This window comes from Polyodon spathula, chromosome 7 (genome assembly GCF_017654505.1).
Source record: "Polyodon spathula isolate WHYD16114869_AA chromosome 7, ASM1765450v1, whole genome shotgun sequence".
Classification (NCBI taxonomy): Eukaryota; Metazoa; Chordata; class Actinopteri; order Acipenseriformes; family Polyodontidae; genus Polyodon; species Polyodon spathula.
In genome coordinates this window covers 29,248,764-29,276,561 of record NC_054540.1, presented here as the reverse complement: position 1 = coordinate 29,276,561, position 27,798 = coordinate 29,248,764, and the positions used below count along the sequence as shown (strand labels likewise).

The 27,798-nt window shown below is 37.7% G+C and overlaps 1 protein-coding gene across 1 annotated transcript; it reads right to left on the bottom strand.

Annotated features, from left to right (window-relative positions):
* Window positions 1–6,468: 6,468 nt before the first annotated feature.
* On the bottom strand, window positions 6,469–26,568 carry rassf9 (Ras association domain family member 9). Its single transcript, XM_041255223.1, has 2 exons — window positions 26,484–26,568; window positions 6,469–8,237 (listed from the first exon to the last, which is right to left on the bottom strand). The coding sequence occupies exons 1-2, from the start codon at window positions 26,528–26,530 to the stop codon at window positions 7,001–7,003; spliced, it is 1,284 nt and encodes a 427-aa protein (XP_041111157.1). The 5' UTR covers window positions 26,531–26,568; the 3' UTR covers window positions 6,469–7,000.
* Window positions 26,569–27,798: the final 1,230 nt, after the last annotated feature.

Sequence of the window (27,798 nt, the reverse complement as noted above, 5' to 3'; positions counted from 1 at the left end):
TGATCCAGTTTTACATTTGACCTTAAGGAGAGGTCAAAGGTCACAGGCAATGACATTTTTAATAGAGCATACATGGGTTACTATATGTGTTCCATAGTAACCATGGACCTATCTACACTACAAAGAGTTATTAGCCAGTTTTGTATGTTGATGATGTCATCCAATGTGGCCACCATGATTTTTTTCATTGTAGCAACTTACCTTGAACAGCATTTAAGGACAACCACACTAGGATTATGTTTGCCAGTTTTTGGTTAAATTGGATTAGTCGTTTTAGAGAAAAAGGTTTTTGTACGCCAGTTTTGTATGTTGTGGATATCATCCAATGTGGCCGCCATGTTTTTTACCGTAGCAACTTCTATTGAACAAGCTTAACACAGCAATTTTTGTTTCAATCGAATAAACACTTTCCGAGATGATATTTATTTTTTGATGATTTGACATTTTTACTGTATTTTTATGACCTTATCCAATGTGGCCGTCATACCACAAAACTAATCAGCTTCTTATGAACAACATTTCATTTTGACCTATCCCTAAACATGTATAGCAAGTTTCAGAACTCTGCAGTAAGATTTTTTTGATAAGTAGACGTTTTAACAATCTTTGCAAAATCCAATATGGCTGCCAATCCATGTGACCTACGACATTTTTTGTTTCTGTTTTTTTTATCTACCAACCTACCAATTTTTGTGAGTTTTTGAGCAACTTTGGGAGGAAGAAAAATAAATAAATAAATAAATAAATAAATAAATAATAATAATAATAATAATAATAATAATAATAATAATAATAATAATAATAACAACAACAACTAGAGTTGCCAGCAACTATAAGGCTTCCAAACTACCCGCTTCGAAAATAACACAGAACACTATTTTTAGTATATTACAAGTTAGGTGTTTTGATATCAGTGGCCCTATTTGCATTTTATAAGGAGTTATCGACTACTTTCACTTTTGACCTCTGATGTCATAAACATGGCTGCTGTTGATGAAAACTTTTTCTTTGAATAACTTTTAAAGATTGACCATTCATAAACATGCACAGCAAGTTTCAGAGCTTTAGCTTTATGTTAAAGATTTACCACTGTGGCGGATGGAAAGAAAATAATAATAATAATAATTAGAACTGTCAGGCAGTTTTTATATTTAATTTGTTTGTGTTCTCGCCCATAATCTATACGATTGCTTTTTCACCAGCCCAAATATTAATCAGTAAAACCCTAGCCAAACAACCATTCATTCATAAGTTGTATGCTTGACAGATAATTACAATTACAACCTTTAACTCCTTATCATTTTTTTTTAAATAAATAACATATAATACATCTGAGTCTAAAACCCCATTCAGAAGAGTTCAAAACCAACATGTTACTGCTGTGCCACACTAACAGCATACAACTACAGGGGGACTACCACACTCTGTATTGGGTTACTTACCAACCAAAAAGTGGTTATCCACTTCTCTTGCGATGACTTTCATGAACACAAACACCACTGTTAGCTTTAAACTGTGAGGCAACTGTGTGCGTGTTATATAATTTAGAACTCAGTTACACCAAGATATGCTGACAAAAGGATTGTACCAGCACAGCAGACTTAAGTTATTGCTGAACATATTATTGAAAGCTTGAATTGCTATTTCACAAACCTCTGTTGCAAGTTCTGAAGTGCTTGCTTTATACATGTCAAAAGAAATAGTTGTTAGGACGTGCAGGAGTAGGTAAATTAAGTCTGGGTCATCGCAAATTGAAATCATTTTAGGAATTAAAATAGAGTTAAAGCTAAGCAGCACAAATGCATTCTTGTTTAATTGTCTCTCCCTGCAGGGTTTCCATAGTAGCTGAAACTAAATGACAATGGTTTGTGGAATTTTACACAGCATGGTGCCAAACACACATTTGCATTGAAATATTTGTTGGCCGAACTAGACTGGAGTAATACAATGGCATTAATAAGCCACTATAACAAACCATAAATGAAGGTGGGGATAAATAGACACCAATGTATATTCAATCACACTTAGCTTTTTAGCTCAGAATGACCTCAATGGTGGGCATACTAAATCCAAGCCTTTCAGAAGTGAAGACTATGGCTGCTGCAGATTTCTACCTAAACATCCTTGAAGGAATTAGAAGCAGCAATTGTTGAGGAATGGTCACATATCCCTCCAGAACAATTTAAATAGCTATGTTGCATTAGTGCTATACTGGCTGCCCATGGTGGACCTACATTGGACCATACTGACAGTTTCATGTCCAACCCTTGGACAGCACATAAAACCCAGTGATTAATAGCCTGTCGGCATTCCACTCTGGGGGAAGCCTCAGTCTGGAAATGATCTACATTCTTATGATATTATTTAGTAGCCTAGCAGTAGCTTGTATGCTTGAGGACAAATGCAGTAATCAATATTCAGTAATCGTGCCTTAAACTATAATAGGCGTCCCTATATATATATATATATGATAAAACAGCATAATAACAACTTAGACGGCTGCAAATTGCACTTTTACGTATATAAATCTGTCCATATCTGCCTCTCTAACAAGCTATTACAACACCGGCAGATTAAAAGTGAATAACTTCTCAATTAGTAGCAATCAGTTATCCACTTAATGCGTGTCTCATGAGGTATACAAAGGGGATTCGCGATCAGCTGACTGGAGGAGATGAAGTACTTTTTTGACAAATTGGCAAATAGATCACCTGCCTGGAAATTTAGTAGGAACAATCAGGTAACAAACAAGTACTTAACATTTAGGAGACAAAAAACTTGCATTAATTTAACCTAACAAATAAGATCACTCATCACCTCCCAAATACATGTGCATTGGTTTTGTAATGGATAAATAAAGGAGAGCTGGGAAATGGTATTAGGTATATTGACACTAATTTTAATTAATTTATTCACTTTTAATATATACTTTCATATTGTAAGTAGGTCATTCTATAGTATACCAATACAGGACTTTTTGCTGTTTCAGAAGTATTATTACCAATGTTCTTTTGATAAACACAATAAAAACACTATGTTCATACAACACATACAGTATAAACTTGAGATGGTTCATGGTTCAAATATTAAGGGCTTTTATTTTACAACTTTCATATTTATTAAAATGACAAACTTTACTGAAAAACACATGTGTAATAACTTACAATATATAGCATAACATCGTATACAATATGAACGGTAAACAGGAAAGCTTATTCTGATTATGTTTACACAAAAAACAAAAATACTACATTTTTTGAAGTTAATATGCAGTAACTATCTGTGTGAATGGACTGTAATAGATTGTATTTGGTTTTCACTCTGTTTTAAACCACATTATATTACTAACATTCTTTTTATACATAAACACAGCATTTTGATCATGGCAGAGTCTGGCAAATTCAAAAGAGAAATGTGTTCCCAGAATAACGCATCTTATACTGCAAAGAACATAAATTACATTCCTACAAAAATCTGAAGGACAATGCTTTAAGGAAGTTTAACTTTATGGGGTAGGTGTACTAAGATGGGCCAGTCACAGAGGAAACATACTGCACTTAGCAAAGTTTACATTTTGTTGTATGTACTAAGAAAAAAATATATTAATGAAAAGAGCCGCAATATGCTAATTTAAATATATGCTGCGTCTTCTTTGTGAGATCTCTATTGCAAGAGTCGTGCAACATTGTTCAAATAAATAGTGGGAATTGGTTTGCTGCAGCAGAGGGCCCGATGGATAATGTCTATACACGCAAGGGTCCAAGAATCAAAACAACAGTGTTTTTGTTAGGAGATGTCAGGTTTAAAAAAAAATAATACAATAAATACAATCGCACAAATATACATTTATAGTGCTCAGTGTGTTTTAAATGTATAAATCATTGCACTGAAATAACACTAATGCTTTTTAGGTAGGCTGCATATTACATTATGAACAAACATATAAATCTGTACAGCAATCAAAAAATAATAAATTGGAACTAAATGATTTTAGCATGTATTATTATTATTATTATTATTATTATTATTATTATTATTATTATTATTATTATATATTAACTTGGCAGCCTAGACAATTAAAACAAAATAGATCATGTTGCCATATTGACAAGTTATGATACTTAGATGAGGACAGTCAATTCTCGTTAATACAAATTTCAAGGGACCAGCAACAAATTTTGCATTATACCACTAATTCGTATTATCATTAGTAGCCTATAAGCCAAATGTAAACTCTCCATTTTTATTTAAGTTAGTCAATGGTGCAGTAATAAATTGTGCACTTACAAACCACCTGCACATTAATAGTATAGATGTGATTTCCTATTCCTATACCTGGTGGGGTTAGTGGCACATGTGTGCAGTCTATTTCTCCCAACACGTTGGGGAAACCAGAAATGTGTTTTCAAGGTTTGTAAGTACACCCTGCTTTTAGGGGAAAATACATATTTGTATATATATATTGTATTTGTACTCAAAAAATGCATTAAGCATAACTGGCAACACATGAGAAAAACGGAGTTCGAAATGCCAGCAACGATTGCGATTGTTTAAAACTTTCAAAAGTTCTTAATAAATGGATGCAATTGTAAGTGTTGCAATTGCCTGCAGCTTTTGCGCATTTCATTATAATATTTGAGAACCCTCATTTGTACTATCTTCACCCCCATTCTACGCTTGAGAAACTGCAGCCGTAAACCATTCCCTGAAAAGTTCCAAATAGCATTGCGTTTGTTTAGTACATTTCACCCAAGACTTCCGACTCATTTGCAACTGGTTTGCGACTATTACGACAGGCAAAAGACTTTAATACACCTACCCCTAAGTGTCTTATTAAAATGAGTAATCTCTTGTGTGTTATATCATTGTTAAACAGATTCAAAAGACCAAACAGTATTACACCTTTATACAAGTTTTAACAAGTGATTACAATAATTGGGTGAGGTCTTAAATATGTTTAAGGGGTATTTCATACCCACATCACCATACCATATGGAGAGAAATATTGAAACATTGTTTTGATACTGATCATATTATAGGAAAATATAAGGGTAGATCATTAATTTAATGCTGATTGCTCACAGGTATCATACCACATCTGAACGGTGACAAATTAATGGTTCCACCCAGTTAGATGAAGAAAAAATGTATTGCTGTGTAATTTTCTTCTGGGGGCATTGAAGCTGTCAAAGTAAGCATGTGTCAAACTAAAACATTTTCCAAACCAGGAGCAACAGAGATGATTAAGAATTTGAGCCTACTAAAGCATGTGTTTTAGATTTACAGGTTTGTAAATCTGTTATTTTACTCTGTTCACTGGATTTCTAAGAACAGACTGCATTTCACTAAAACGTCTAGATGCAAGTGCTTGTCGATCAGCGGTTGGGTGACGCAAGTGTGATCTAAATTCGGAGTAATTTACATAAGGTGAGGCTTACAGAATAAAGCACTCTTTAAACAGGATTAAGTATTCATTGTACATTTTTTTTTTTTTTTTTTTTTTTTTTTTTTTTTACAAAACTAACACTATAAAATCTTTATACAAAAATAATGTTAGACTATGTATGGGTATGATTTTAGCAAGCTATAAAACAATTTCTAAGACATCAATTATCTTTTTCAGTTCTATACTGTAAAGCAATGTTACAGATCTGATGGAATTGCACCTAATAACAGAATTATATGCCGTTCATTTTAGAATGGACTCTGTACTCGTAGTTTTCTTACATCAGCTTTGGACAGTGCTGTCATAAAAAGCATTTCTAAGACAATTTCCAGCTACAGTTCCCTTTGGAAAGGGATTATGACTACCTCTTTGGAACCTGTACTGTATGTTTTTTCTCCTTCTGTGACAGTTTGATGATGAAGCCACAGTGCCTGCATATTGTGGGATAGGGGTAAGTGAGCTTGGCTAGCCAACACATGCAGCAATCATATCTCATCAGAACCAGAGTCTGGAAGACTCCATGGATGGTAAGAAAAATAGCTGATGGTGCTGCAGGCTAGGTGCCTTTAGAGCGTGAGTAGCAAAGGTATTGTTACACAACTCGACTTTAGAATAACCAGTTGCTTAAATTGGGCATTGAAACATAAACACTCTTAAGCAAGGCGCAAAATCAAAAGCGTATCAAAACAAATAAAATCTTCAACACATTTTAAAAGCTGTCTTTCATAACTATCTACTCCATGGTGTTAGCAGCAATTTATGTAAACACTAAATCATGTTATTACCAAGCACCAAGCCGTAATGTTTTAACCCAAATAAATTCTTCATAAGCCTCACAAACCAGACCGCAAAGATGTGGCCAAGCTATGGCCAAAGATTTAGCATCATCTAGAATTTTAGGATTGAGATTTAATAATAATAATAATAAAATATCTGAACATAATTTAATTAAAGCAACTTTTGAAATGTCACATTTTTTAATTTGCCGGTTTTTCGTTAATTATATGGAAAACTACAAAGCAGTATGTAATTCAATCTGTTAACGTAACATTATTCAGCAGGTTTCTTCAACTTTATGAAACAAAATTAGTTAAATCTAACTAATTTTGCTGCAAGACTTTTGGTCACTGCTGTACATTGTTAGGAAGCTATAAACAGTGTGGGTATCCTAGAGGATGTCTGTGATCATAAGGAGAAGGTGAGTTAAAAGTAACAACTTTTCATTCACATATATATCCTGTTATATTTGGTACTCGTAAATGCAGTTTTTCTCCATACATAATCATTTTTATTTTGTAATCCAGTCCTAAAGAATATGAGCCTATTCACAAAATGTTTTGTGAAGTACTTTTTTGTTTGATCAAGTTTGCTGTTAATGAAACCCTTTTTCAACTGTTTTATGTGAGAAATGTTTATGAATCCTTTAAAAAAAAAACATTCCTTAAAACAGTGTTCTGAAGAATTGTAATTCTGGATCGTTAATCATAAATTCATAAATATTTTAATTCATTAAATCATTAATTCATAAATATTTCCAATACGCGGTTTGTGAAACTATATGGGTGGAAGAGGCTCCCCAAAAGGAGAAGACGAGTCCTGGCTGTGTGTAGAGCTTATTCCTGTATCTGAGTCTGTATCAATCACATCTGCATGGGACAGTACTAGTGAAACCTTACTTTTTATTGCATTGCTCTTTGTCTGGTCTTTAAAATGGGGTTGTTCCACACTGTCCATGGTATGCAATGCACTGAGCTGAGCTGCTAAAAGCTCAAATTCCTGTTTCCTGTTCTGTTGCACCACGTCATTTTGTTTCAGTTCTTTCTGAACACTTGAAAGGTCTGAATGTATTGCCAAGCCATTGCGCATACTGTTTTCCAGCTCCACTTTGATGCTTTCTAATTCTGTAGCATTGTCTTCATCCTCTGCACTCGCTGCCGCCCCTTGTGGATCCTCTACACCCTGAAACCAAATACTCCTGATCTCTTTTTCAATGTCATCAGACAGCTTTTGAATAAGCTCCCTGTGCTGTCCTAGTTGTTCTTCTATCTGTAAAATCCCATCACTGGTGTAAAGAGTCTCATCGAATTGACTCACATCTTGCTGGTTGCTTTTGTTCTTGTTATGACTTTGAAAATAAGCATCTTTTACACAATTTCCCCCATCAGTCTCTGCCCATTCTGTTCTCAACTCCAACTCATTTTGTTCAATCTCCAGGTCGAGTTCTCTGATCCTTCGTATTTGCTGCCTAATGGTGTGGTCTTGAGATATAATTAGCTTGATCAGGCTGTCCATACCATCCCTCTCTTCCTGCGTAGTCCCCTGCTTTATCTTCTCTAACTTTCTGAATGCCCTTTTCACCATTTTCTTCTGCTTCTTCACTGGCATGGACTTCATGTATTGTGCTGGTCCCTGGTTCCATTGTCTCTCTTTAGTATGTGTTTGCTTGGTCTCAGATGACCTCCAGCCTGGTTGGGGAACAGAGGCGTCTGTTTTTACCAGAACAAACTGAATATATGCTTTTTCATCTCCCCAGGCCCTCCAGAGCCGCAAGATCCTGGTTAATGGAGGCAAGGCCCTCTCAAAACCTCTCCATCTTTCTACAAGGCAGTATTCCCTGGGACTTCCTATCAGAAGGCTCTTGTCCCCAGCTATAGTCTGATGTTCCTCTATCAAGGCTTGGACCACGTCAGAACAGGTTGTATGTTTAGTCAGGCCAGAAACCACCTTCTCTTCCTGGCAAACCCATACTTGAATCTCTTTCCCATCATACTCCATTTCCTTGCTGGAGGACCTAGAAAAGACAGATAAATAATTTAGAATGAAAAATAAGTAGTGTCTATGGATTACAAATGATCTCTATCTAGTCTCTTCAGGGAAAAACTTTTTTATGAAGTGGCATATATTACTGATTTCCTCATTGTGGGTAAATTCTAATTATGACTTCTTACAACATAAAACTATCAGTCTCCCCAGCTACAACTTCTAATATGAGACTGTCTTGCTGCTCTCTCTTTTTTTAATTGTGATAATAATGACCTACAATTACCGATATCAAAACTTGAAATGAGTAAAAAGCCCCAGCAAATGTCTGCCAATTTTACGCTGGCAGGTTTGTGAACTAATGAGTTTTATTTCACTTTAAGGACATCCTTTTAATACAATCAGAATTAAAGGAAAAGCAACATTGAAACTGTTACTATAGCTAACTCTGCTAATTAAAGCCTCAAATCATCTTATTTGTGGTAAAAAAAAAAAAAAAAAGCATTGTTTCCTGTTTAAAACATATTTATTAGGAAAATAACAGGAAGGTAGTGTCCAGGTTTATATTTTTTATTGCTGTTTAAGCTTTTGTGTTCGGGAATAGGGACATCCACCTTCTGGATGTTCCCTGGTTTTTATGTGCTGTTTTCCACAGTGAATTAAAATACCTCTTGCACTCTAGAAAGTGTGTTGCCAAGTTGCCAGGGAATGTGTTTCTTTATCCAACTGCAAAGGATAGTATTAAAGCAATTTTAATCAGCCCCTATGGTGGTTTTTTCTACACAAAAAATAGTTAAATTGCTCTGCCTGACTGAAAGAAACCACCAACTTCTGACTCGGTCAATAAAACTAAAACTCCACATTTTCATTGTCCAAATACACCTTTATGTTTATACGGCCAGCTCCAGTCATGTAAATAAAGACTGTACTGCATGAATATTCGTGTGGGTTAAGAGATATCTTACGCACGCCTGGCTGCACTGTGCCTTCAACCACCCAGAAGTGCTTATACAATGGCTCTATTTTTATTTTATGAAAAGAAAACAAAAAACAATAGCATTTTCAACTTCAGAGTTTTTTTCCAGTGTATACTTCCGCCAGTTCAAAATATTTCCTATACTTGTCTTTGGATGTCGCAACATTTTTTAACCTTAACGGTGACAAGACTGAAGTAATGCTGTTAGGTACCCCCGCAAGTAAAACCAGAACTTTAAATCTGTCTGTTGATGGAACCATGCTTGAGTTCAGATCTAAGATGAAAAACTTGGGTGTGATTTTCGATCCTGGGTTAACTTTTGATTCATATGTGCTGAATACTGTCCTTTTTTCAATTTAGAAATATTGCCAGACTGCGTCCCATGCTTTCTCTACCCGCAGCTGAATAACTGCTTCACGCTTTTGTTTTCTCCAGGATCGATTACTGTAACACCCTGCTCGCTGGGGTGTCTAATAGCATCCTCACTAAAATTCAATTTGTTCAAAAAGCCAGAAATTTGTCTAGGTCCCGCTCAAGAGATCACATCACTCCTGTCTTGGAGGCCTTGCACTGGCTGTCTATCAGGTTTAGAACTGATTTTAAAATTTTAAAACTGACATATAAGGCACTTCATCTGACTTAACTGTTAGATCTGTTTTTTACACTCCCACTCGCAACCTCCGCTCTGCTGATTTCAGACTGCTGTGTGTCCCACCTGCGCTCTACGGGAGACAGGGGCTTCTGTTGCTATGCCCCCAAATTATGGAACTCTATTCCACTAGACTCAGCTTCTTTGAGTGTTTTTAAAGTTAATTTAAAGACTTACATTTTTAGAAAGGCATTTTTTAGATTTTTATGATTGTTTTATTTCCTTGTGTTTTTTTTTTATGGATAATCTGTTTATTTATTGCAGTACTATTAATTGTGAAGCGCTCTGAGATGACTGCTTTTAGTCATTTTAGTGGGCATTGCAAGTTCTATGCACCGAATTAGGAAGTATATGCCCGAGTACAGTACGTGGCATTGTCTGTCACAATCCCAGAAACCTTGTTAAATTCAATAGCCACGTGAGATGAGACATGTACTTTACTACACTAGTTCTGTGGTTTGCAACACTGCTCCAGTACACTGCGTTAGAAGCCTAATTTTGCGGGATCTACAAGTAGAGCCCTAGTTATGAGACACAACACAAAGTAGAATGCCTTTAGCCCTTTACGGGTAAATTAATTTTTTGTGATGAGATTGTCAATCAGAGTGTTCCCTCAAACCACGCAGATGCATGAACTACATTACCTACATATGTTCAAAACTCTTAAATTGTTCTAAACTGAAAAACAGTAATATTTCTATAAAATGCATTATATCAAAATAAACATGCATTTGCACAATGAAATATATTGAAATAATCATTTTAAATATTAATATAAACACTAGTTACATACCTGTCCCATTATGCAACGCACACCTGGCCAACCACCCACCCACCCCCCCCCCCCCCACCCTACTTTGTGGGTGGGGCAAGCAGAAAGATTCAGGCCTAAGTACAACCGCCCGCCCGTGACTCAGGACTCACGACCACGAAAAAGAGACGTTTACTCTTGGTCGCTGTCCCTGGATCTACTGACTTGTCCAGAGTCCAGTGTCCAACCACTGGCAAGCGTCCGCAGCTGACTAAGGTGAGAGCCCCGGCGACCACAGAGCGACATCTGGGCCACCAGGGGGAACAGAGCAAGTGGTACCCTTGCCTCCTCCTATGGCTAAGGTGGTCCTGGGTCTTCTGGCAGGGGTGCCTGTTTAACTCCCTTTCTACCCCATAAGCCAGAGTATCTTTACCCCTTTCAGGGCTCCTCTACCGAGGGTGGCACCAACGCTGGCAGCGGCACTGGGCCCTCTGTTGGTGGCGAAGCTGGCAGCAGTACGGGGCACTCTGGCAGTGGTGACACTGACAGCAGCGTGGGGCACTCCGGCAATGGTAGTGGTGTAGGGCACTCTGGCTGTGTGGCTGAATTTCGCCGTGCTCCCTTCAGCAGCAGATGTAGCAGTTGCTGTGGATGGCCAGTCGATTGCTCTGCTAACTCTGGAGGACAACGACAACAATGGACAACAACGTCTCCTCCCCCGTTGGCTCTGGAGATGGCAGCAGCTTCTCCTTCTTTAGCTCTGGAAGGCAGTGGGGCTCCTTCCTTTAGCACTGGAGAGAGCAGGGCTTCTCCCTCTGGCACTGATGACAGCGGGGCTTCTCCCTCTGGCACTGAAGACAGCGGGTCTTCTCCCTCTGGCACTGGAGACAGTGGGGCTTTTCCCTCTCTTGCCTCCGGGAATGGTAGTGGTTGTTCCTCTGATTCCTGAAGAGGTCAGCAGGCCACTGTGAGGTCAGCAGGCCCACAGGCAAGGCACCAATCTTGGTCCTCGAAGCTGCCGAGGAGGTCATCCAGTCCGCCATCCCACTGGATTTGGAACGTGTCGCGATTCCAGCCGATCCAGTTATCTTTTTTTTTAACTGCAGTTCTATGGGACACTATCCCACAAATATCACCATATATAGCAGGGTAGCGTTGTGTTCAAGGCTGGGAAACAACGGGGAAAGCAGACCCAGAGAGAGAAGGTGCAGTTTTAACCCTTAGCGGTCCATTTATTCAGCGTCTGTCAGGCACATCAGGTCCAATTTTTTCCACAAGCGCTGTTTATTTTACATGTGCTGTTTAAAATAATTTTTTTCAGTAAAACTGGTTTAAAAGGCACTGCATAGCAAAAGGACATCAGTACTGTATCTCCAGCCAAGTCGCACCCCTTGTTTGCTGTATTTTTCACATACCTCTTCATAGTCATGCATATTGATAAATCCTCTCCTGATCACTTGTTTAATCACCAAACTCCTCAATAATGCGATCCAAGTCATTATTTTGTTCCTATAACATGTCAAAAAGCTCTGCAAATGTCTGTGATATTCTTTGAGCGCTGGATGCGGAAGCAGCTATCTTCTTTGTCTGTGTCCGTGTTATCTCTGTAGTGCAGGGGCTACATGTATTGCTCAGATCAGGCCCTTTATTTATTTATTTTATTTTTTTTTGTCTTTCATTCGGCTCCTATCTGTCTCACTCGGCCATTGAATGGTTTTCTCTCCTTTTTCAGGAGAAAAAAATGACTAAAGACCTGTGCTTGAAGTCTTTTTGATGATGTCGGATAGGGTCCGACATCGGACTGGAAAGGGAAAATTGTAATGTCGGACCTGGTCCGACATAGGGTTAAAGGGTTAAAGCACTGTGCACACTTTTATAAAAAGACACACACACAAAAAAAAAAACAACGGCACTAGCGCCAAAATATAAGGTTTAAACAAAAATACAGTTACCTTCTCTATTCAGGCTGGGCATTGGCCTTCACTGAATAGTTAAAGTCCTACACTCCTCCACCAACAAAGGATTTGGCTTGTTTTATATACATGTGGTCGTTCTCCAATTAGCACTCAGTTACCCAATTGGGGAATGGTCACACATGTTGTTGTTGGCAGGGACAGATTTAACCCCATCCCTGCCAAAATTACATGTCCACCAGCAGGGCTTACGCCCTGTCACAGTCACACACATATATTTTTAAAACAAATATTAAAGTATTACATTCTTAGGCTAAACGGCATATACTTGATACTTCAAACACTTAGCATACATATTTAATGAAAACTGAACAAAATGTGTATTTAAAAGTCAATGCTGACTTGAAAGAGGAAGTATTAATTAACTGGTGCACACAGTGTATTGTGTTTAGTACTGCAGCGGAGTCACGCCTCCACCCACAAGTTACAGACTGCTGTAATCGATTAAAGATCATCTTCGGTTCACTAGGCTCAATTAGCAGAAATTAATATCATACGATATAGCAGTATGAGACAGGATGACTCGTGTGGTGTCGTCAGACCAGGAACTGTATTGACACAGTCTGTTGTGCCGGTTTATTGTAAATTAACAAATAAAAAGGTTTAACAAAACAGCAACACAGAACAAACAAAATGGTGCTGGTGGCCAAAACAAACAGACTAACAAAACAACAAGTACTGTGCTGGTGTTATCAGCCCATATAGCAATTGTTATTGTCTGTTTCTCTCTTCTCTCTCCTGTACCTCTTCATTGTACACCCAACCTTGTGTCCAAGAAATATTCATTCTTTTATACAGCTGTGCCGAGACTTGATTGCTAATCAATCATTCAATTGAATCTCGGCACAGTCTGCACGTGGACTGATTGTGCAATCCTGTGCCTTAATACAAATATACATATCACCTGTGCTACATAACCCACACTCTGTACACCACTACAATAATACACATAACAGACAACATAAAACACAAAACATGCACAGGGAAGGGGCACACTGCCACACAGTATCATATACATACGGTTCAACAGACTTCATTCTCTGCATTACTTGTACAGCTACAGGGACACCAAAGTACAGAGACAGATGACTGGCAGGGGCCAGGTTTCGAATGAACTGTGCATTCCCAGATTACATTTTTATACCATTATATCTCTTGTAAAATGATTTCACTTCTGATCGCGAAAAGGCTTGATTCCAGTTTGAGGGCAGTGTTTTATGCTGAACGGCATGTTTATACAACTTATCTTATTTGAGCTGTGGGTGACCAAAAATGGTCTGAAACACAGGAATTTAACACATTTTCAGGCACCCCCTTTAAGTAAAAAAAATCACACAACAGAGAGTTAATCCCTTTTCCAGTTACTGCTTCTCTATAACAGACAGGCTGTTATCTTGTGAACAGTAGTACAAGTTAACTTTTCAAGGAAGGTATTCGTTATACAAATATTGGAAAAGAAAGCTGCAGACAGAAAATATGATTCAGCCTTTTTCTTATTCTGGCTACTCTGGGTAGCTGATGTTAAATCGAGAGGAATCAGAAATCACACAAACAAAAGATCAGAACTTTGAATAGAGATGTATATCAGATAACATTACTGCTGCAGAAAAAATGAAATAATCCCCAGAACTGCTAAATATGTGTTTCATGTTCTTCACCTTTAAGAAAATGTGCTATTAAAAGCTAACATTTTATGATGTATTGCCTGTGCCCCATCTTTGTCTATTTTAATAGTATAAGCGTAAGACAGTTTCTGAACATGACAGTGCCTATTGGTTACATCTACAGTGGATTACTCACAGCTCTTCCAGCAAGGTCAATAACCACACTGCACAGAATGTGAGCTGTTAGACCAAGCTTCAATAAGGTCTTGCTTGAAGGTTTTTACAGGTATTTTAAGAAATGTTAACCTTTTTCTTCAGTAATACAACATGATTTTCAAAGAAAAGTAAAAACATAAATACCCAAGTAACTCACCCCTTCCTTGCGTTGTACTCATTCAGATCCCTCCACCTCCCTCGTCTCTGCGCTTGTGGATACCCCTTGATACAATCTATTATTGGGGAGTCTATATTTCATGGTTTTATAGCATAATCATCAAAAAAATAATATTTATAGTCAAATGTCAGTGTTGTTAACTGTTGAACTACTAAACAATTTTCAACAGAAGCTGCTGGAATGAAAGTGTTGGCAGGAACTGCTATATAAAAGCTGTAATTGCAAGGTGATATGCAGTTTGTAAAGAGGTCCTTTATGGCTTAATAGCTGGCAGCGTTAAAGAGATGAAAGGTTATGAAACCACAGTCTGGGTATGCTAGTCACTACAGTAATACATGACCTCTTAGGAATGCAATAAGAATTCAGCAGGTTAGCTAATCATTATGAATGCTGAGAACTGAATCCAACACATGTATAAACTATGCAAAAGGCAAACAAAGCAATGCCCTACAAGTACATGCAGTACATAGAACTATTGTTGAGATCTACAAAAGTAACGTGAAACACGCAATCACTAGACTGCAAGGCCGCTTTATTAGAACCTGTACCTTACATCAGGTTGGGCCATCGCTTTCTCTGGTGCTGAAAGGTGTCTCGAGTATCAAGGCACAATTGCAGCAATGTTGGATGGAATTGATCTGCAATGATGCTTAATTAACCCACCACATTGTTTCATCCTTCCAGAGTAATCAAGCAGGAGAGAATGCCCCACGCCTGGGCATGGCCAAATCCAGTCAAGTAAACAAGTCCTAATAGACAGGCATTGTACAGCCACATGTAAAAATGTAAGTGTGACATACAGACAGTAGGACAGTTGCCTCCATAAACCTGATATAATAACTTAGCATGCCCAAAAGCAAGTTTTATCATAAATGGATTCGTGGTTCTCTAGAAATGTGTTAAATTGTAAGTTTACCTTTACATTTACCAGCGAGCCATTGTGTGTATTGTGCTAACTGCTTTAACTCTCTGTACCATCTCAATTGGCTATAAAAGCAAATACACATTCACAGTTTACATAATGGTCAAGTTCTTTCATGTGAAAACACTTCTAATAACATCTGAAATGTATGAAGCGACTCCAGGTAATAAATAGGAAATAATGGGCCATGTCATAGCACAATTTGTAGTACTTTTGTGAAGGAAATATTAAACAATCCAACCATTTCGGTCCTGTACTTAGATAACCTTAACTTAAGCTTAAAAGAGAGCTGCCACTACACAAGGGCAACCTTTATTAATAATACTACGATTTTCAAATGCTGCAGTGTTGTATTACATGATTTATGACATTTTAGAAGTATTGTGGTTGTTTATTTATTTTATTGCTTATACAGTAGCCTACCTATATGTAGCAGCATGTGTGGCTAACCTACTTTGACTACAGTACATTTATTGGTGACAGTTACCGAGAACCTATTAGGTGGGAGTTGGAAGGTCAGGGGTGTACTGTATCAGCGAATCAGGAGTGTGTATTGGTTGTTAAGGGGTGGGACAATGCTCGTGTGGCAGTGAAATCCAAGAGTGTGACGTAGATATTTTTCTGCACCAAAAATTACCTCAGAATATCAGTTTGATTTCTGTAAAAACTACAATATGCTCTACTCGGTTATTTTTCTCACAGTAACTTGCTTGTTTGTAATATCTCTGCAAGACAAACCAAAACTAAATCTTCTCATAGATAGTAAACACATTGTTTTTATTTGTACGGGATTGAGTACGGGAATTACAATTGAACTGAAAACAAAACAACAAAACCACCCTTAACTTTAGAAGGACTGTTGTTCTATACACAGTTTATCTTGCATTTTCTTTCATAACTGTACTACCATAAAATAAAATGTGCTTACTATGTGTTTGTACATTAGTTTGTAATTTCCGTGCTAGATTGAGGCTCCCGTCTCTTCGGGGGCATTACATGTTCATAGTCAGTGTTGCGTGTTTATTTGTTTACTGTGTGTGTTTTTTTTAGTAGGGGGAGAAAAAAAAAATACCTTAACATTTCTTTATTGATAGCGGCATCTACTATAAAGCTGATATATGACTTTAATTCGAGGGCAGCACCAAATTGAAGTAATATGGTATTTTAGAGCTACAACATTTTGGTATTTTCTTTAAACTTATAAACCAGAGTAGTACAAACTACTTTTACTATTTCAAGATCAACCACCTGCATTGTGCTTGTATTTTTAAAAATTGTGCTTGTATTACCTTAACTTTACGTTAAGGGATTCAGTCATATTGGCAAAACTTATGTTTGAGTTTTTAAAGTCTGTTCTAATTGATCATATCAAGTTTGCTATTCATGAAACAGTTTCAAATGGTTGGCTAGAACAATATCATGACTAAGACAGTTCAGAACTCTGCATTTTAGGTGTTAATAGTGCAGTTATTAACTAGTGATATTACAGGAGCAAGGTCTACTTCAAAAAAAATACTAGAAAACTTTGTAATTGAGAAAAAATTAAGCTATTAGCAAAATGTTTTCAAGTTTTGCAACTCCAATATTTTTTCTTCTTTCAAAAAAATGTGTTAATGACACTGGAGAAAATGGCTTTGTGAATTCTCCTCATAATGACAATGTGATCTGCGCAATCAAAAGGCTGTCCCGTTGGGGCACCCTTAAAAATTAGACATGCCTCAAAGTATTTTTATTTGCAAGAAAAATAAACAGAACTGAGCAGAATACTAACTTGAAACCAATCTTATTTTTTGCTCTTGCTTTTTGGACACAGTAGATTGAAGAGTGTTACATAGAAGTGTCACGTTTTATTTTGTACTCCTTGCTGGTTACAGGAAACATAGCTACTAGCAACACTACAAGGGGAATTGTGCAGTCACACACATGTACATATGGGTTACAGCTGAAGAAAGTAATACCTGGAGCCAAAGCATACAAAACCTTTTCATTCTAGTCTAGGAACTCATTCTGGTAGACAATTGCAACAGGGAGAGATTTGTGCTGACTCTGCTGGCGTGTTCACGGGCTGCAGGAAGAGGGCGGCAGTCGTCCAACAACCGCCTGTGAGTCATGGCAGTGACACGGGGAGGTGGGAAAGTGGGTGTGTGGACTTGCGCTGAGAGGCGCATCTTGGGAGATTATTAGCCCTATAAATTAACGCTCTATTGTTTCCTCAGGTCTGCCCTGTTAAACGCGCCGAGAGTGCGGAAGCACTGGTCAACGACCAACAACCAGTGGGAGAGAAAGAAACGGAGGTTCAGAGCGAGACAGTGAGGGCGGGGAACCCTTGGGCAGACCCCTGATTAGTATATCAGAGCAGGCTAGTGAGCCGGCAGTGTAGGACGGTGATCCGGGTTGCACGGGCAGCGGCGACCGGGATATCGCTGCAAAGTGCAGCACCTTTTCTTTGTAGTTTTTGTTACTGTTTTATTTTCCCTGTTTCTTTGTGCCTTCTGTTAATTATTGTTTCGAAGCACCTGCAAGGGCGCCGGTATTGTGTACCATCGCTTGGTATGCCCGTGGTTCTGTTTACCATCGTTGGTAAATCAGACCATGGACCCACAGCGCCATCTGCGGGACTAAAGAAAAAACAGCACCCTGAAATAAAACTGGGCACCTGGGCGGTGTTGCCAAATTCACCTGTCTGTCTCCTGTGTCAGTGAATTACCCACCACTCTTCCACAAGAATATTGAGGTGGTTTTGACTTAAACTGAGCTTCTGGCATGTGAGTAATTTTTAATTCCATATCAACTCAAATCACAATAATTGATTATTACAAGTCGTGTCCCGAAGTGTCAACAAACGGAAAGGCTTTAAACTCTGGTGCCTATAACAGCTATCTGCACAGCTCTATGCACCAAATTTTACCTAAAATGATGACATAGCATTCTTTTCATTTTTTACAGCACTTTTGTATGTGATCAAATGTCTCTTCTGTTTGACATATATTCAACTACTTGTTTGCTTTTTATATTATACAGAAATAAATATATCCAATTACTTTGGATTCAAATTGTGAGGTGTGAGGTACAGAAACTAGATGCATGACATTCCTAAATCTTCTAAATTAGCAGAGCAGATTATGTTTTCCATACACATACATTAAGTTCAGCCTCAGGGGTAAATACTTACATTCATGTTTGTACTTTTTGAAACTTCAAGTGATTTCATGGTTTAACTGATGCAATAGGTTTTGGTTGATTTGAAGTTAAATGACATGCATTTTGCAAATTCATCAATCACATTGACAAGTAATTTACTGTGTCCTCTAAGATTTTCCAACACACAATTTAATAACAGTAGGGGACTTCACTGGGGAAGGTATAATTTTTATTTATGTTATATGGCTGTATTCACATATACAGAATCGGCCAAGTTTAGAAAAAAGTGATCATCCATATTACTATGTGACTTCTACAAAATGAGACCATTCATTAAAAAAAAAAAATCAATGTCTCTGGAGTGACTAATACAGTGTTTTGGACCGCTAGACTATGTTGACTTCCCTAATCTCTGTTTTATTTCAATCAGACTTAGACATCTAACCATCAAATGACTAATTATAATTATAAATAATAATGATAATTAATAATAATAATGATAATTATAAATACATGTTAAAAGATGCAAACAAAATATTAGTTATTAATATAAGTGATACAGTTCACCTCAAGTGATACTAGTTCACCTCAATCCCCACGAGAGTTTAATCAGGGGCAGTCTTCCTCTTTGATTCTTCAACAAGCAGAACAGGAAGAACAAGAAGTACAAGGAGCAAGGTTTTTGTCTCTTTGTTCAAACAGTAGGAATAATTGAAATGATACTCTAGTCCAGTGGTTCCCAACTTTTTTCAATGCTGTCACCACCTTGGTGTTTGGATCATTCCCACGGACCACTTGCCATGCATTTTTTTTCACAACAGCATTTTGAAACTACTTGTTATGTGTATATGTATAAGTATATGAAGAATATAAAGTATTTATATAACGTACCTAACATGAGATTCCTGGGCTTCAATGTTCACTACCAAGACAGCAAGGAATGTTGGCAAAGTTCCTGTTTCTTTTGTTTAATATCTAGTTTCACATTCTGAATGCTTTGTAGATAAATGGCATCTCACTTGTGCAGGTTTATGAGTTTTGTTTGACAAAAACTCTTGAGAAATAATGCACTGGGGCTTGGGTCGTCCTCAGATCCAGTAAATGTAAATACATTCTGTTCCGTGCAACAGTTACCTCGTGTAGCAAATTAATCTATCCATTTCTAACACAACTTATTGTATTCACTGAGTCACCAACTTCGCTTGATGTACATATAAAAAACACACCGAAGACGAGGTGGGTGGGAATCAATTAGAAAAATTAAAAAAATATTGGAGTGTACAGGATGTTATTTATCACTTCTGGTGGGCTGTGATGTGTAAATTAAATGGGGTTGTTGACACTCAGTCAATACGATTTATAGCATTTTGGTTAAATATGACAGCGTCAAGAACAGACTGTACTAAATTAAATATATTAAACCTAGCTGAACAAACCCATACAATAACATGGAGCTTAAATCAGCCATTCACACTACTGTACAGTTCACAAGTCAAGCTACAAATATAGCTTCTTTTTGTTTCACATTACCTTATGTTACTATGCAGCTAACCTCTTCAAAAACTTATATGGAAATGTACCCCGCCCTTGTGCGTATCTTTGTGTTTCATGTTGTCTGTTTTATGTGGATATAGCAATCCATGGGACATAGATGGGTCTGTGTAGCACAAGTGATTTAAAATATATAGTTGTATTTAGGCATGGGGATTGCACACATTAGTTCACTTGCTGGGATTCAATTACTAATTGAATCCCAGCACAACTGTAGATATAGCTGCACGAGTCACTCACTCAGGGTTGGGTGTTCAGGGAGAAAGAACGGGAGAGGAGAAAATAAATCAGTAAAATAACAATTGCTATTGTGCTGGAGGGCCAGCACGATACTTGTTGTGTGTTTAGTGTTCGTCCCATTTGTTAGTGTCTGTCTGTTTTGGCTAAAGCTACACTCTCCACTGGCTATCTATCTATGTCTGCTTACATTCAATTCAAGACCCTTGTTCTTGCTTACCGCTTTCTTCACCACACTTGCCCCTTCCTACCTCCAATCCCTCGTGTCTCCCTACACCCCCTCTCATCCTCTCCGCTCCTCCTCTACTGGCCTACTGGTCATACCTTCCTTCAACCCTCCATACTCCCGTGCCAGCTCCTTCTCTTCCATAGCCCCTCTGTGGTGGAACCAGCTACTGGTGAACCAGGACTGCTCCATCTCTCATGGTCTTCTGCTGCTTCCTCAAGACCCACCAGTTCAGACTGCACTTGTACCCCTCCTACTATGCACTGGGGTTCCCTGACCTACGCACCTAACTTGTAATCATAACTTGTTGCATCCTAGTTGATATTGTATTTTAGTTGTATTATTTTCACTTACTGTAAAATATACTGTTTTAAAATATTAAGCTTGCATTGTAACCCTGTAGTGCCCTGTAACACCTGTAAGTCGCCTTGGATAAAGCCATCCTATTAGACTTCACTATATCTGCTACAACTACACAACCACTAGATAAAGTTCTGATTGTGTGAGGTGTCCGTGACAACTTCCCCAACATCATCTGCCTTGTGTAAATTACACATTTAGATACAACCTATTTGTATTTCAAATGTATGAAACTGGTCAATCCCTGGCACATAACGGCTTCACACCTGTTTTGTTTGTAGTATAACTAACTACAGATTTTAAAGATTATAAAGTTTAACAGTTAGAAAATAAAGACACATTTGGTTTGAAAGGATTAAATAATACTTAAATTATAGTAGATATTTCCTTTGTGTTTACACTACTTTAAAGTTAGACATCAAACAAATATAAATATATGCCTCTTCTGAAATACAAGATGTGTCAGAGAGCCAGACATGAAAACTACATATTCTTAACTTTTTAAGGTTTTTTTTTTTTTTTTTTTTTTTTTATTATTTTAAATTCTCCAGGTTTAGTGTTGTGTAAGACATGAAGATATGCCTTTTCAGGTTCAAAGTAAGTAAAATATGTTACTGTATTCATACATGCTACAACATTCCTAAATCACCTAATACAAATGAAAAAAAAAAATTAAATAATTCAATAAATACTTAAAAGATAGTCTGCAGTTTGGTGTAAAATTTTATTCGAGAGTCAATTATAACACATTTCTATTTATATAAAAGGAATTCCGATCCATTTCAATTGGCAGGTACAGACAGGTTCAAACATCAGAACATGCCAGCTGATCTGTAATGTGATATTATATAACAACTGTAAGTCACTGTGACAGAGAAAGAATAAATCTTGGTTATAAATCTCCCTCCCAACCTATGAGGGTGCTGTGTAAAGGGAATAGAGTGCCCTGTACTGGATGGTCTGAGAATTCATTCCAGGGAAAGGTGAAAGTCGTCCATCTAATAAGAGGGAGGAGCTACAGTACCAAGTCATCGCCCCCGAAGGGAAGCGATGTGGCAACCGCAGAATGGAGGAGAAACAGTTGTACTCACTAACCAAGGGAGTGTGACTGACGGTACAAAAGGGGATGTGGCTAGGGGACAATCTGTTCCTTTGTTATGGTTAAGAGCGAACCGCTAAATGAGAACTAAAAACATACCGAGAGAATTTTGTTTGTTTGTCGTGTCTAATTGTATTTGTTTGTATTTCTTAGACGGCTAACAAGATCCAGAGCTGTCACTTAAGGCCAGCACCAAACCCGGACAACACTTCACTGTTGTGCACGAATAAATTGTATTTCACCACTTCCACATTAGGCCTCCCCAGGCGAAGGCAAACTAGCCTCCCCAGGCGACGGCAGCCCTAAGTGTTGCAGTCTCAGCAGCCTTAGGCATTGCAGGCTAAGCAGTGCGAGACAGGCAACCCCAGGCGGTGCAGGACAGGCAACCCAGGTGGTGGAGGTGGGAGTGACAGGTAGTCCTCTCATTGCGGTGGAGGTGGGAGCAGCAGGTAATCTACCTCTGATGGTGGAGGTGGGAGCTGCAGGTAGTCTCCTGGCGGCGAAGGCGGGAGCAACGGGCAGTCTCCCCCTGGCAGTGGAGGTGAGAATAGCAGATAGTCTCCCTTTGATGCAGCTCTCCCTCGGTTGCGGTGACTGGTGCTGCTCTCCTTTGGCCACTGGGGTAGGCGTGGCTCCTCCCTCTCGCACTGGAGACAGCGGGGACTCTTCGTCTCGCGCTGGAGACAGCAGAATTTCTCCCTCTCACGCTGGAGACACTGGTACCTGGGTTCTCTCCATATCTGCCTCTAGGTAGCAGAGGACTAATTACATAACCTGCTCCAAAGAACCTGGGCGGTGTCTTTGCTGCCAGGCCCTCCATTGGTCCCCATCCCTCTGCCGCAGGGCCTCAATCACTATCGAAATGGACTGGTCCACCAGCCCAGGATTTTCCTTTATCCAGTCCCACAACTGGACTGACTCCAACTCGCCTTCCATTCTTTTTACAAAAAAAAATCTCAAAAATAAAATAAATGTACCCGCAGTACTGTTCCTGGCCTGCGTCTCTGGAGGCCCACTGCTCTGACACCATATGTGGCATGATGGCTCGTATGGTGACGTCAGACCAGGAAGAAACACACAAACAGCATTGCGAGTGAATCTGAATACGCTGCTTGTGTGTTTATTAACAAAATAAAAATTTTAAACAAAACAACTAGACAAACAACCACGAACCAAACAAGTATCGTGCTGAGCTATGTCACCACGAGTAGCAATTGATTTTACTTTTTACTTTACTCTCCTCTCTCCCGTTCTCCACTCACCGAACACCCAGCCCTGAGTGAGTGACTTGTGCATCTATATATACTGCTGGACTGGGATTCAATTACTAATTAATCATTCACTTGAATCCCAGCATATGAACTAATTTGTGCATCCCCGTGTCCACATCCTATGTGCAGTCCCTGTGCCTAAATACAAATATACATTTTAACAACATTTGTGCTACATAACCCAGTTTATACCCTGTGCACCACTAACCAACCATAACACACGACATACAATATAAAACATAGAAATATGCACAGGGGTGGGGAGCTCCGCTACAATGCGAAAAAGCTGCTGGGCAAAATAATGCATAACACGCAGATTTCCAGATTTTCAAGAATCTGCTGACAAGACAGACACGGCGATGCTGTTGCTGTTATTGGAATGCAGAAAAAGACGGAAACACACATAGATGAAGGCAACATACACTGCTTAGAATCCTGTCTTCTTGTCATGGGAACGGTCTACTGTTAGTATATACTAGCATAAAGAAAGGTGTGATTGTATTCATATGTATACCTATACACAGACAGAGATTGTTTAAAGTATGATATACCATAGAGTTTAAACATTCATAAAAATGTACCAAAATGCACATCCCTGGAGTTTATTAGCCTTTGTGTTAGTACCTGATGGATGGGATGCAAAATTTTGGGCAAGTGTGTTTCAGGAACGCATGAATAGAAAAGCTAGCGTGACCTCTGTTTTTATAATTAAAGTTGAATTATGTAGAAATAATTAGCATTCAATATTGATCCACTACTGTCTTGGCTAGCAGAGTATTCACCTTTTACACTTGTGGGAGTACTGAGCGTCGTAAACAAATTGGTCATGTGATATGAAAAGGCGGTTCTAAGACTGCTTTGCGTTCATATATATGGAAAGGCCAGCCCTGGTCCTGGATTGCAGACCCTGGTTCACGTCGAAACGGTGGCCTAAATCTAGGTCAGCCCGGACGTCTTTTCTTTTTTGGACCAGTCACATATGAGAAAAGGCCCTGGGATAGCCCTGGGCCACCTTAAATTGCAACTGTGAATGGGGTCTATGTTAGTCTATGTTACTGTTAGTCTACCCCTACCTCCTACTCTGCACTGGACTTGCCTGACCTAAGTACCGCATTACTGGATCCTTAGCTAATACACTATCTTTGCATTATTGCATTACTAATATATAATTGTAGATATAACTTGTTGTAATCCTAACTTGTTGCATCCTATTCATATTGTATTTTAGTAGTACTATTGCACTTACTGTACACTACACTGTATTTAAATATTAAGCTTGTATTGTAACCCTGTACTGCCCTGTAACACCTATGAGTCACCTTGGAGAATGGTCTAAAAATAGGTATTTCAAGATATTTAACAATTAAACATAATATTTATTAAAGGAGAAACAAATAGTGTTGTCACAATGTATAATTTTGTCTAGTTATTATACAGCAAAATGTTCCTAAATATGTAAGTGCTTACCTGAAAAACAGTAATTGCTAAATTGTTGAATATTTAGTTTTTTATGTCCACATTGCAAATAAAGTAATAAGAACAAATGTTGTTTAAAAGTTCATATCTAAAACTGCTTGGTTTAAATAAGCTTTTTTTTCTCCATATACTTTAAGCAAGCATGAATACATCAAACACTTTTGTATTAACCCTCCAAAATGTCACACTGATTAAGAAAGACAGAGAAACAAGTCTGAAAGCAAGACAAACAGTGAAGAATCGGTCACTAATTTCAGCAGAATATTCAATAAATAAAAATGCACAGGGACCAGCAGACAAGGACATAAACCATACAGGAAATTACAATTAACATTGGTGTTAATTAATATTGGTGGGAGATATTGACAAACAAATAGTTATCTTCATAACTAAAAAAAAAAAAAAATCCACAATAATAAGGCAGTGGCAGAGAGAGGAAGAACGGGTGCAAATACCTCTCTGGATCTCATAAGAGAAAAAGGAGAGAAAAAGTTAATGAATGCTCAAAAGCCTGGAAAACATAATAATTTTGTGTCATAAAAAGCAAAAAAAGTTCATTTCTGATCTTGAGTTACTGAATATATAGCAACATTTTTAGGTGTGACAAAAGCTTATCTTTGAATATAGTTTATGAAGTGCTATTTTAGACTGCTTTGCTACTGATTACTAACCAGACAAGTCTATAATAAACATTGCAAGACTGGCCAGGCTACCAACTCCCTTAGGCCGCTGTTTAGCTATTCATAATGGGCCACCACTATGAGTAGCAGTGGTGGTTTACACTACAATCTACACATGATTACACACCAACAGTTCAGACTTTGTAATCGGTATCATGTTAAACAGCTCTGACCCTTACAGTTGCTTATCAGACATTAAAATGTATGCATTGATTCATCAGGGATGATCTCAAATGCAAGTACCATGTCCAGAAGCAGCAATACCCACAGAGTACAATACTGTACAGGATTACTTTATGTAGCAAATGGCAATGAGGATATTATTTTTCATGTAATGTAGACCTGCATTTCAAACAAACTGTACAAAAATGTGTAGTGCCTCTAAGTGAACTGCCTATATGTAGGCTACCGGAGGCAAAAATATCTCGGAGCAAATCCATTGCCCACAACTGTTTTCATCAGTTGTATAAAAATAAACATTGTTGCCTTTAAATTAAGAACGTGTAAACACACACACACACACACACACACACACACACACACACACACACACACAATTCTGTAATTTTGTTCAAAACACACAATGTGACGTTTTAAGGCAAGCACAAATACACGTTTTCCTTTTTAATAATTACGTTTTCTATTGTTAGTAAAATACCGATAACACCGATTTTTTTACCATTTAGAATCATTTCTTGCCTTGGTAAATATTATAAAACCCTGCCAATTTCGTAACTTGAAACAAATCAATGTTACTGTACTTTTACTGAGGTGTAAACGAAGCCATTGCGTTTACCTTGAGCCGTTACATTTGACAAAAATCTTGTCACTATTCCATTACAGTAAGCATCGCAATATTTCTGTCGGAGCATTCAAAGCATCCATTTCAGTATAATATATATAATAATAATAATAATAATAATAATAATAATAATAATAATAATCCCGAAATAAGTTAATTAGTTACCTATTTTTCAGGCGCGCTTTTAAAAAATTCCTTCCAAAGGGAGCCATGACAACTTCAGGGAGTTTACAAAAATATTTCCAGCCGCGTTAACAACCCATACAGTAATGCGAAGAAACAGAAAGTTGAGTAACTTTTTTAACTCTTTCCCCTCCCTCTCTCTTTCCTCCACTACAGACAATGCTTACGTCTTAGGAGTCCGTCCAAATGCAAATTCAATCTTAATGTATCATTACGGTAGCGCTGTTTAGCTGCTCATCCAGTTCCAAAAATGTAGAACTTAGTACATGTTGAACTTTGTCTCTTATCGCACGATATATATATATATATTATTATATATATATTATAGTATATATATTATATATATATATATATATATATATACTATATATTATAGACTGATCTGACATGTCAAAATTTGAAAACGTAATTTCAAATGAAACACTCGACTGTCTGCCATATATTTTATTGTTTTTATTGTGTTGTATCATTTACACTTTTTAAAGGCCTCTTTACATAACCAAACGAAAAACATATGTGTTTGTTATCATCAGTGTACGTTGTGCGTATGCATGTAAACACTATAAGCACAACAAAGCAACTAGTAAGAAGGTTACTGTCTGCAGCTTATTTTGTTTTTCAGCAAGGCTCACTTTCAGTGTGATTCATATCAAGAAGGTCGTTTGTTTTCAGTGAGACAAAAACATCACGAATTCGGTTCAGGTATAGGGGTTTCTGAGCTGAACTTTTATACGCTCTTGTGAGACACCTAGTGGGGGTCCAATATTGTGCAGCATTAAGAACCTTTGCATTTAATGTTGGGTAAGCTAACTATATAATTCTATCTAGGATGTATTATTTCTTCATGTATGTTGTGTATAGTATGTGTTTATTTTAAAATTACTTTCTTACAAAAAATCTTAATTAAACGGGTCCGTTGGCCCATACATCAATTTTAAACTGTTAGAAATGATATAAATCATATACTTTACCATGTTCCATAACATTAGTATTATCAAAAGTGTCAACCGGACCAATAAAATAACCACACAATATTTTCATTGGTATTAAATTAGTACATTAAAAAAATTATTATATGGTTTGGAATAACTATCCGTTAATCACTTTACAATCTATACCCAAGCACATCTTTCACAATTAAACAGAGCTGTCTTTAGCCTTCTTTCTCAGTTCAGGCTGCCTTCACTGAACCATCCCTTCTTTTTTAAACAAGCAGAGTTTCTTGTCTGACTGCTAGATTTAATCCAGTAGTAATATGTGCAGGTACCAAGGTAGTTACCTCATTACTCTGAGTTTG

Coding starts and splice junctions, on each gene's coding strand:
- rassf9 (XM_041255223.1), bottom strand. CDS start 26,530: ATGGCTCCCTTTGGAAGGAATTTTTTAAAAGCGCGCCTGAAAAATAG. Junction 8,238..26,483: donor AAAGCGCGCCTGAAAAATAG/GTAACTAATTAA, acceptor TGTCTTTTCTAG/GTCCTCCAGCAAGGAAATGG.